Source organism: Capsicum annuum, chromosome 3 (genome assembly GCF_002878395.1).
Source record: "Capsicum annuum cultivar UCD-10X-F1 chromosome 3, UCD10Xv1.1, whole genome shotgun sequence".
Taxonomy (NCBI): Eukaryota; Viridiplantae; Streptophyta; class Magnoliopsida; order Solanales; family Solanaceae; genus Capsicum; species Capsicum annuum.
The window spans coordinates 225,355,968-225,368,270 of record NC_061113.1 but is presented as its reverse complement, the minus strand read 5'-3'; the positions used below and the strand labels follow the sequence as shown (position 1 = coordinate 225,368,270).

The window sequence follows — 12,303 nt, the reverse complement described above, 5'->3', positions numbered from 1 at the left end:
AATTGAAGGAGTATAGTATTTGGTTTTTTTTTACAGTAACTTCCAAAAGTGGTGTGCTAGAATTTTATTTTATTATTATTTTTTTTAGCTAGAAGTTGAAATTGAAGATCACGTGATGCATCAGACCCGTCAGACAAAAACGACGTCGATGTAATCCAATTTTGTTGGGAAATCGCTTAACGAATCGGACTACTGCTTATAGATTAAGAGCAGTTACTCCCTCTAATTTATTTATTTAATTTAATAAAATTTTATTATATTTTTTACTTTAAAAATAAAATAATAATTAAATTTAAAATTTTAAAACATTATCAATGAAATTAATTTAATAAAATACATTGCAATTAAAATATGTACCAAGCAAGCACTCCTTCATCGAATAATACTTATCGATTATTGATTTAAAGAAACAGTAAATAACAAAAATAATTTTATCATACTTTCTTCATTCTTTTTTATTTGCTTTCTTCATTTTTCATAAGTCAGTTTGACTAAATTTTAAAGCAAAATTATATTAAATTAATTTAAATTTTAGATTTAAAATTTAGACATTCAAAAATTATATGAAAAGTAAATATAAATTGTATTTTTTTCAATTTAATTGAAAAATATATATCTTAAAATGTTAGTCAAATTTATATCTTTCGATTTTTTTTTAAAAAGAGAGTATTACCCTTGAAAAATAATTAAGTTATTGCTTGAATGAACTAAACTATTCAATGGTTTTCCAAATTTAATAAATATCGTTAGATATATAAATATTCTTCCGAAGTATTAGTAGTAAAATCAAATGAAATTAATACATACATCCTCCGTCTCATTTTAATTAATCATTTTACTAAAATAAAAATTTCATATTAGTTGATCACTTATTAAATTAAAATATAATTAATTATTTTTAAAATTAATAATATATATTAAATATAAATTATTATAATTTTAATATTTATTTTTAAGCTCAATGAATATTATATATGAATGATAAAATTCATCATTTAATTAAAGATTTCTTAATTATTTTATAAAATATAAAATGTGTCGGACTAAAATGAAAAGAATATGGAGTATTTGTATACTTTTCCCTAAAACCCAACAGTTCCTGAAACACAGTTGAACAAACCTTCGGCTTCGTTACGCACGAGGCCCCCCTCCCTCTTCTCTCTTGGACATCTCCGCCAATTATAGGGGCGATTTCTCCAAAGCCCCAACACTTCACTTTTGCCTTTTATACTCTCTCCCTCCTCATTCCCCTCGCACATTTTTCACTCTCCCCTTGTTCTAATTCTCCCTCCATTTCGCCCTCTACATGGCTCAAGTGGTTGCTACTAGTCGTTCGATTCAAACTAGTTCGTTCTCCAGCCCCAACAATGGATCTGTACAGAGCCAAGTTGAGAAACTTAAGCCTCCTAGTTTTGCTTCGAAAGTGTTAGGTCGGAATGAAAAGAGGAGGAGTAATAGCTGTAGAGGCGTTCGTGTTAATGTTCCGCAGATCATTGCTAGGAGATCTACACGTGCCGAACCCCAAGTTCTACCTGTTTCTCCTGAAGATGTTCCTAAGGTCCTTCACTTTTTTTTTTTTAATCTGTTAATTATGTTACAATTATTTTGTTTTAATTATTATCCTTTCTGAGTCTTCCTGTGCTCCTGTTACTACAGTTTTAGTTAGCTGTTTCGTTTTTCTTTTTAGAAAAATTGTTTTCGATAATAGGTTGCATTAATAGTTTTTAAAAATGTAAGTCTCAGTAAAGGATTTGTGAATCGCCACTTCAAAAATTGAGCTTTTTCTGAGCTCTGTGGATTTGTAAAATATTACTATTCCCTCCGTTTCAGTTAGTTTTGGAAAGTTGAAATTGAAGAGTTGCCAAGAGACATTCTTTTTGAAATGGTGGGTAAGTTGTAGACATTCTAGACAATTCGTTTCCCAGTAAACTGGATTTTTTTTTAAATTGCCACTTCGAAAAGCTCTGTGAATTTGTAACATATTACTACTACTTCATTTCAATTTGTTTGTTTGGTTTTGACTTGGCTCGGAATCTAAGTTATCAAAGAAGACTTTGAATCTTGTGGACTTGAACTAAATATATGTAGAATGTACCAGAATGCAATGTTATCAAAGGCACGCTTAAGCCCTAAAGCAAGGCTCAAAACGTCTTAGGCGCTTCACCTCGCTTAATGTGCGCTTTATTGTCGTCATCAATTTTCTAAGGCATTCATTTCCTTGCCAATGAACCTCTTCTGAAGAGGCGACACTAAATAATTGATATTTCACTTTACCATATTTTTTTTTCAATTTCTTTGTTCACATATTTGTCATTCATTCTTATAATTATTAACTTAGACCAAACACATATATTTGTATTCTTTTCTCCCTTTGCGCTCTTTTTCATCAAAGCCCACGCTTCATTCACATTAAATCCCCAACCAACCTTAGAGCTTTTTTGCGCCTTTTACTTTTGATTAACACTGCCAAAATGTCCTTGAATCTTGTGGTCTTAAATATGTTAAATGGAAAGTTAGAATTAAAGAGTTTCTGAAAAAAGAAAAGGACTTTCTTTTTGAAACTGACTAAAAAGGAAAGTAAAACAAACAAATTAAAAGGAGTGAGTATTATAAATTCACATTTATGGATTGTTTTTGACTCTATAGCCAAATGTAGGCTTATTGATTGTGGTTGTTAATGTTTCAGAGTGAGGAGCAACAACAGTATCTTCAGGCAATTCAGCAACTTGGTGACACTTCAGTGGGCATGTGGTCTAAACCTACAGTAAGACGTAAGACCAAGATAGTATGCACAATTGGTCCCTCTACAAACACAAGGGAAATGATATGGAAGCTGGCTGAAGCTGGAATGAATGTTGCTCGGCTGAATATGTCTCATGGAGACCATGCATCCCATCAGAAAGTCATTGATTTGGTTAAGGAATATAATGCCCAGTCTAAGGACAATGTCATCGCCATCATGCTTGACACTAAGGTAAATTTTTTTCTTCATTTTAATGTGAGCTCTAGTTTGGCGGTAACAAAGAGGAAATTGTTTTTAAGTTATCAGTTTCAAAAAAATAAGAGGAAATTGTTTTTTTGTAAAGGAGACAGTATTCCACCAGATTTAATTCTAACATCCAAAGTGTTGATCTATTGATTGAACTTTCAAATGATATGCAATTGGTTCTGTTAAGATGATATACTGCTATATGACTTCAAAAAAGACCTTTTGTTTTCTTTCAGCAGTTGTGGTAGCCATGGAAAATATAGAACTTTTTAAAGTTGTCAAGCACCGTCAATCATAACACTCCTTATTTTAGGAGTCGATGAGTAGTGTAACCAGTTGGCACCACATGAATTTAGTCTTATAAGAATATGAATGTAGAGGTATTTGTTCAAAATAGAACTCACTTTATTCCTATTAAGCAGCACTGGGAGTTGTGCGAATGACAATGAATACAATTGGTCAGAAAATCTAAATTGATTGAAGCTAGAATGGACTGGGCAATTTGTTAAAATGAGAATTAGCTCCTTTTTTATTGAACTATTTTGTGTATTATGTTTCTCTTCTACAGAACTTTTAAATGACAGTTTGACAGTCACGGGAGTGTAGTTCTGTTTTTTCACCTTGGGGGTGTTCGTGGTTCATATTTCGTTTTTTTTTTCCGTCACACCTACTACTCTGTGTGCCAACTGCTAACTCTATAAACCAAACCAATCCAAGCATAAATCAGTTTTTTTTGGTCACAGTGTGTTTAGGTACTGTTTTTCTTTGATCTTTTTCTGTTTGTTCCTGCCACTTGAAATTCTACAAACCAGTTCGTGTTCTTTTCGTTGAATGTTTAAATATCAAATCTGTCGTTTCTGGGGCTAACCACATCTGCAATTATGACTGGAAACAAAAGGGCTCCAAAGGAGTTCATTCTGAGAAGAAATGTTTCACATCTCTTCGTGTCTCATGCATATCAAAAAAAACAAAAGTGTAGACTGAAGTTAGGATCAATTGATTCATCAACAAAAATGACGGCTTTGCTAAAACTCACTTTAGGTGAAATGCCAAAATATAAATTGGGAGAAAAAGATAGAAGCATCCTTACTTCATGTATCAAGGATCATCTACAGGAGCCATATTGAATTAAAGAGCGGCAAGCTATCCAGTTTAACCCTGCATTTAAATCTAAAGCATCATTAAGCAGAAGTGATATTTGTCTGGGAAAAGTAGTTGAAAACTGCATAGAATGAGAAGGGCAGCAATATTGCCTTTATAGCTATACAGCATTCACACACATGCTGTAAATATATATTGTTGGTCTGATTTGTCTTAGGCTCTTGCTTTTTCCTTACATTAAAACCTGATCAAATTATGTATCGCCTGTTTCCTTTTTTTTTTTTTTTTTTACAAAAAACAAAAATTTAAAACGAAACCGTACCAGATCAAACTACAAGTTTTTGCAGTTTGATTCATTCTTTGGTCCTATATGGTTTTCCAGTTTATTTTGAACATCTCCAGTTTTACTGTATTAGTCCCTTACAAGTTAGTACTAGGAAGAAAAAAACACCTTCCCCTTCAACTTATATACTACTTCAGGTAATTCCTGTATCACTGTTAATCAATTGTTTGATCATTGCAGATTAGAGAAATTGCTCTCATGTGATATGTATCATCAAATATAACTTTCACCTCTCATTATCACCTGACAACTATTTAGCTGGATCTGATCTTTATTTTTGGCCAGTCCTCATTTTGTAGCCTCTAATTGCTTTCAGTTTTGGACTAGGAAAAAAGCAAACATTGTTCCTTTAGGCTTCAACTCATGTATAAGTTCAGATAATTCCTTTATCACTGTTAACCAATTGTTTGTTCGTTGCTTTTTAGTGAAATTGCTCTTATGTGATATGTATCATCAAATACAACTTCGTTACTCATTATCACGTGATAATTATTTATTTAGCTGGATGTGATCTTTCTTTTTGGTCAGCTTTTATTTTTTTAGCCTCTTATTGCTTTGTTGTTTTGGTGCTAAAAGGGTCCTGAGGTTAGAAGTGGTGACTTGCCCCAGCCAATCACATTGAAACCTGGACAGGAATTCACTTTCACAATTCAGAGAGGGGTTGGCACAGCTGACTGTGTCAGTGTCAACTATGATGACTTTGTAAATGATGTTGAAGTAGGAGACATGCTTCTCGTTGATGGTATGTTAAGTGGTTTCTTTTCTGTCTTTTAACTAGTTTTGTCTGATAACTTCTTATATTGATTGTCATTGGAAGACATTGAAATTGACTGTGAACTTCCTCTTTTTGAGTTGGCATGAAACGTTGTGCACATCTCATTTGGAAAAAGTTCCCTGCAGGTTATCTTGTTGTTGCCATTTCATTCTTATTGTCATCTTTCTCCCGATTTGGAGATTGTGAACTCCATAAATCGGAGGGGTGCAGGGCGTGAGTGACACAACTTGTGTTTCTAAGACTACAAATGTGAACTACACAGTATAATCGAAGCCTCTATAACCAAATATTTCCTAAAAGGTCCAGAGACTTGAGTCTGCATGGTTGATATGAGGCCTAGACAGTGACTGCCCTGGGAAGAGTGTTTGCTGTGACGTTTCATTATGTGAAGCAGTGAACTTTATCTCATCGAGGGGCAGTCATCTCATTCTTACAAAACCATAAAAAGAGAGGCATCCTTCTCGCCTTATTGTAGTTCAGATTTTCTCTTTAGTTTTTTTTTTTCTTTTTTTATGCTGTTGCTTTTAAACAGATTTGCACAAATTTAGCTGATTTCTTGTGTTGTCAAATGTGAGGCATGCCTTTCTTGGATTTTGTTCTCACGAACATTCCCTAATTGATTTGAAACTATTTAGACATTTATCATTCTAGATCTCTGGATGACCAGTCTTTTCTGATATTTAGTACCCACCTGCTAATGTCATGGCCATTTCCCTCTTGCACATGCACTAGACATCTTGTATAATTGTCTGTACTTGAACGCTCAAAAACATTAAACCACTGAGAGGCCAGATTACTATAAGGTTGATACCACATTTTGAGTTTTATTGCTGCTGAATTGGTGGGTGATAGTATGGTACCACATCAGGCTGTTTTCATTGTGATGCTAGTCATTTTAGGGGAAGTTTAAGTACCATATAACTGTCATGACTAAACTTTGTTGTTTTGTTTGTGTCTATTTTGATCTATTTTTCTTGGTAGATATACCCAAAACATTTCCAGCGTTTAGCTAGTTGTAATTTTTTTTCTGCTATAGGTGGCATGATGTCTTTACAAGTGAAATCCAAGACAGAAGAATCTGTGAAGTGTGAAGTTGTTGATGGAGGGGAGCTTAAGTCGAGGAGACATCTAAATGTTCGAGGCAAAAGTGCCACACTTCCCTCTATTACTGGTCAGACTACTTCCTTTTTCTGTATATATTCAGGTCTTTTCTGCATGTGAAAGCATGAGATAGTTATTCTGTCAGAAGGGTGCTTGCCTTGCTGATACAGTAATCCACATTGTGCAACAGAAAAGGACTGGGATGATATCAAGTTTGGAGTGGACAATGACATAGACTTTTATGCTGTTTCCTTCGTCAAAGATGCAGCGGTGGTCCATGAACTGAAGAATTATTTGAAGAGTAATTCCATTGGGTCCATTTCCTTTTAGTGAGCACTAAAAGCGCCAATGATCCATTTTTGTTTCAACACTTTTTGACTGGCCATTTTCTTTTGATATGACAGGTTGTGGTGCCGATATTCATGTTATTGTGAAAATTGAGAGCGCAGACTCCATACCAAATTTGCATTCAATAATTACTGCATCAGATGGGGTAATTCTCTAAGCCTTCATTTGTTTGAAAGATTCAGTTGCAGGGCATATATTGCCGGTAGTGTTTTCTCTCTCTCTTCTTGATTGCTGAATTGGCATACAGTGAAGTTGTTCAGAACATTTGGAAATCACAGATTGTACTTGAATAAATAGGAGCTTCTTCTTCCTTTTACTCTCTTTTAAAGATACGGAGATTTTAAGAATTTAAGCCCACAAGATCAGCCAATTAACTACCCTCAATTCCAAATCAGTTGGGGTCGGCTGTTTCTTCTATATCCATTCCTCTCTAATGAGGCTCTATGCTTAGGATACTTCAGTGCCATACTTTTTATATACTGGATTTTACACTCACCCACCTATGTTTTGGACACAGCCACAAGAGACTATATTGTAATCTGTTTTACCATTTCCTAGACTTCACTGGAGTTCCTACACCTATGGAATGAACCGCTTTTTGTGGACTTACTACTTGCATGTTTGTTCCGGATCATAGCTTGCGTCTTCTGTCCTTTTCCTTATATACTTCTAATAACCCAAATTAATGGGTTTTAACTGTTTTACTCAGGCGATGGTTGCAAGAGGAGATCTTGGGGCAGAGCTGCCTATTGAGGAGGTTCCTTTGTTGCAGGTAAAGGTCGACAACACTGTACTTGTAGATTCTACTGCAAGGATGCAAAACTGGATGCTGTTTTTACCTTTTCTTAAGAGGTCTCGACCATGTATTCTTTGTTTCTCCTTTCATTGAAATATCTTAATATACAGGAAGAGATCATCAATATTTGCCGAAGTATGGGAAAAGCTGTCATTGTTGCCACCAACATGCTGGAAAGCATGATTGTCCATCCCACCCCAACTCGAGCAGAGGTATCAGATATTGCAATTGCTGTTAGAGAGGGTGCTGATGCTGTTATGCTTTCTGGAGAAACAGCTCACGGAAAGTAAGTTACTATTCAAGGCACTTAAGTGTTATCTCTTTAAACTTGTGGCCTTTTGCATAGAATATAGGTTTGTGTTGAAGAGTGCAGTACGTTTTCCTGCAGTGTGCCCACACCCATGTCACACCTGTTCGACATGATTTATTTATGCAAATGAGAGATCCATGTAACGTAGCTGAGGGTTACTCTTCGGTAGATCTTAGTTTGGAACCAATTAACTGTGCTGAGGTTCTTTCATGAGTAATAAGTGTTTCTGTCAGGATCCTATTTTGTGAATCTAATAGCTTTGGGTACCAAAGTCCAGAAGTGAAAATTTTCTTCCATAAATTGTCTTATAACCTATCCGCATCTCTCACAAGTTAGATATATTTTGTTACAGGTTTCCCTTGAAAGCTGTCAAAGTTATGCACACTGTGTCACTACGGACTGAAGCTACTATTGTTGGTGGTGAAACCCCTGCAAATCTAGGCCAAGCCTTCAAGGTTTTTAGTCTTTTTGTAGTGTACTACTTTAGTTTCATCTGTAGATTACATATTTACCTCCATCCTTTTCTTGAAATATATTGTCTGAAGGAGCTAATACTTGCTAAAACTTTCTATGTTTTGCAGAACCATATGAGCGAGATGTTCGCTTTCCATGCAACCATGATGTCCAACACTCTTGGAACCTCAATCGTTGTCTTCACTAGAACGGGTTTCATGGCCATCTTACTGAGCCATTATCGTCCTTCTGGCACTATATTTGCTTTTACTAATGAGTGAGTATTTACCATACTGGTCAAACTTTGATGTTCAATGTTTGAAGACAAAATTCTTTAGCGGAACTGGTTTCATTACCATTATAATTTATTGTCCTTCTGACAATGTTATTGCTTTTACAATTGAATGAGCACTACACACACTATTGGTCAGACCTTGATATCAGTAATTGATATGTAGAAGATGAATGTGTTAAATACTTAAATGCATTTTAAAGACACCTAGGGAAACATAGATAGTATTCTCTTAAAGATAATAAAGTTGCTGTTTTCAGCACATAAGCAACTTGGGAATACTTAGTTGCTGCCTTTGGTTATGTTTATGAAAGTCTGGGAAGAACCTTATGAATGATTTTTATCAAGTTTGTGCATTTTAATCATTTGTTCCATGATTGGGCTGCAGTAAGAAAATTCAACAGAGACTGGCTTCATACCAAGGCGTATGTCCAATATATATGGAGTTCTTAGATTGTGCTGAGGAGACTTTCACCAGTGCATTGACCTTGTTGCAGGTGAGATTCACTTTCAGCACATGTTCATTTATAGTTATTGCTCAATACACAGTTTATGCATTGAGAAATGCTAAGAACAAATGCTTGAAATTGCTCATATCATGGTCATGGATGAATGGATGATTTGTCAGATGACGTGTAGCCTACTAGCGTCTGCTCTTTATAATTAAAAGTGAAATCTTGATATGATAATTCAGATAATCAATTCCATAAACTAGTTAGACCTCCTCTCTTCATCCATGATATTCTCCTAAATAGATTTGATCTGGATGTTTATGTTGCAAGTGTGTTTTATTACTACAATTTTACGTGACGTTGTGTTCCTGTTATCATTTTAACCCATCATCAATCTACAGAAGCAAGGGATGGTAAAGGAAGGCGAGCAGGTAGCTCTTGTTCAGAGTGGCAGGCAGCCAATCTGGCGGCTCCAGTCCACTCACAATATCCAGGTCAGGAAAGTCTAGACAGATGAAAAGCCTGGTACCAGCTTAAGATCATCGTCTTTTTAGTTGGATTACTACTAAGAGTTGGGCGCTTGACGCTTCAGCCATCATTAGGAATAGATCTCAGTCACCGGTGTTATCAAGAATATTTTTTTGCAAGATTGCTAGGGTGTTATATTTATCGTATCTTTTTCGTGCTTCTGTATGTTTTGGCCTAGGATACCATGTTATGATTTTCTCTTAGACACGGATGAAGCCAGCACTTTGAATGTGGTTGTTGTATGAGGAGATTCTTGGAGTGAGCTATTTTTCTTCCGAAACAGATGTAATGAAGAAGCATCTAAGTTGATTACTAAGTTTACCTCTATAAAGGTTATTACACTGATAAAAAGTGAAGTTTTAGTTACTGCCTTCACCATCTCCAAGTGATCCGACGTTTTCACAGCCAAATCTAGACAGAATAAGTTCATGATGCGTACCGTTCTACAACAACCGAATCTTCTTCCCATTTTGCATGCGCATTTAGTAGGTATATGGATAAAAGTGATGAGGAGGAAGAACCTGTGTGTACATTTTGCACTGTTTATTAAAAGAATCACTATTATCTGTATGTGTTCGTTTTGCAAAACTTAACTGGTTATTTAACAGAAATATTTCATTTTATCCTTGATGACTTTTATTGGTACATGGATCTTGTGACAGGTTTAAGATCACAAGTTTTAAAAAATTTATAGCTACATGAATATTATAAATGTTTAAGAGTGTGAATTTAAAAAATCTTTCTTTTTTTAAATTAATGTCCAAATTAAACTACGATTTTTAAGTAATATAAATTGGAAATGTGAAAATATCCACCTGTATCCATCATTCACAGTCGAAGCTAATGAAAAAGCAACCAACATTTAACAGTAGCTGCTCTCAACTATGATTTTCATGGACTTGACTTGCATAGCTTGTTTAAGATTCTTTAAATTCTACCAGTTTCATAGTTTACTAGTCAAACTACAAAATTTTAAAATTTAATCATTTGAAAATTTGATTTCATCTTACTCCAACTGTCATTTTCTGTTAACTCCTGCCCTTGCTATGATAAAAAAGAAATAAAGCTATTTGAACATAGAATTTAGGGTTGTTCAAAATCGAACCATATCCAATAAGCCAACCACAAAATTGACTTATTGATTTATTGGTGTTGGCTTATTGGATAAACGGTTGGTGAACGGATTGAACTTTTATAATTAATGGTTTATCGATGTGGGGATGGATTACTTAATTTCCTTATCGGATAAACCGTTAACCCGTTAAGAATTACCAAATATACTTGTACTTTTCCACCTAGATATATAAAAATTAAAATACATATTATTTATTATAAAATATAAACTCTAAACCTAATATATATGAATTCTAGTGTAATCACCTAAAGCTCATTACTAATTAACCCTAAATCTAATAAAAACTAAAGAGAAGTTATTAGGAGTAAAAGTAATATACTAATATATTCTGCGACAGTAATATGTTGACTGCTTCTGTGCGTTGCAAAAGTTATTAGGAGTAAAAGTAATATACTAATAAAAATTGACTAATATAAATTTTCGAATTTCAGATCTCTGCAAAGCAAAGGCTTTAATTGACTGTTTCTGTGCTTTCAACCTTCCGAAGTGCAGATTGCTATGGCAAAGTAACATAACCAAGAGAGACAATATTTGTAAACAATATATACACAGGTTTAGAAATTAACAAAATCAAAGCTCTATTGTGCTTTTCTCTTGGAGGTTCCAATTGCAAGTAGTAGAATGACTTAGTAGTCTCTTCCCTGCACAACCATGTTGCATAGAAAGTTAGAAAAGTTTTCTCTTTATCATGATATAGTACTACTGTTTGTCTATTTTTCTAGTCAAATTGTGGAGGTCTGATACACCGCTTGATAACCGTCCGATAATTATTTATCCATTACCGAACCAACCGATATCTTATTGGTTGGCTAGTGAATTTATATATTTTAAAACCGATAATCAATAAGCCAAACCGTTAAGTGTAATGGTCCATCCGATCCGTCTGATAAGTAGCCGTAATAGAATTGTTATATTTTATGGAATTGAAATACTCCAAAAAAGTTATTTTCACAAATTTCACTTAAATTACTTTGTTTTTATATCTAAACGTAATTGTAATTTCTAAATATTATTTCAACTTTAAAATAAATAACAACAATAACATATTTACTGTAATAAATCAAAGTAGAATAGGGAGCTTGATTCGAAATAAAAGAATACAGTAATCTCACAAGTAGAATTTGAGGAGGATAGAGCAGGAGTGGATCCACATTCTGGAAAGGAATTGTTTTATCCCTTTTGAACTCCGAAGGCTTGAAAAATATTAATTTCGACTTTTTAAACTATTTTGAAACTTTAAAGAAAATTTCAAAACAATCTAAAAATTTACAGAGTCGCCAGTTAATTTTTGAAAAGGAATTAAGAAACCTTTATAAGATACTTTAAATGATCCAAAATAGAAAAATCATTTAAAATTTAAAAATTCTGAGTAAGCGGTTCCTATTAACATTTTAGGAAGGTTTAAGGCACCTAAAACATCTGCTAACTTGCGGTTATCCGGAGTGTTTGAAAATATCTTTTGACTAACCTCAATAAGATTGGTTGTTGAAAAGTGATTGATATTAGAAAAATGATTTGTGTAAAACAAATTTGGACAACTTAATTGGCATTTTAACTAAGTCTAAATAAATGAAAGACAAATAAACACATAAAAGGGGAAGGGGAGAAAATAAAACACTTAGGCCATTGAGCCCAAATCAACGAAACATGTCCTAATCTAATTGGGCTTTCGACCCATTT

General features: G+C 34.0%; 1 protein-coding gene across 1 annotated transcript; it reads left to right on the top strand.

Annotated features, from left to right (window-relative positions):
• Positions 1–1,055: 1,055 nt before the first annotated feature.
• LOC107863168 (plastidial pyruvate kinase 2) lies at positions 1,056–9,839 on the top strand. The gene is made up of 12 exons (XM_016708975.2): positions 1,056–1,558; positions 2,687–2,974; positions 5,010–5,175; positions 6,245–6,379; positions 6,500–6,610; positions 6,714–6,802; positions 7,367–7,429; positions 7,564–7,739; positions 8,116–8,218; positions 8,345–8,493; positions 8,897–9,005; positions 9,362–9,839. The coding sequence occupies exons 1-12, from the start codon at positions 1,307–1,309 to the stop codon at positions 9,467–9,469; spliced, it is 1,749 nt and encodes a 582-aa protein (XP_016564461.1). The 5' UTR covers positions 1,056–1,306; the 3' UTR covers positions 9,470–9,839.
• Positions 9,840–12,303: the final 2,464 nt, after the last annotated feature.

Coding starts and splice junctions, on each gene's coding strand:
- LOC107863168 (XM_016708975.2), top strand. CDS start 1,307: ATGGCTCAAGTGGTTGCTACTAGTCGTTCGATTCAAACTAGTTCGTTC. Junction 6,380..6,499: donor CACACTTCCCTCTATTACTG/GTCAGACTACTT, acceptor ATTGTGCAACAG/AAAAGGACTGGGATGATATC. Junction 7,740..8,115: donor GGAGAAACAGCTCACGGAAA/GTAAGTTACTAT, acceptor ATTTTGTTACAG/GTTTCCCTTGAAAGCTGTCA.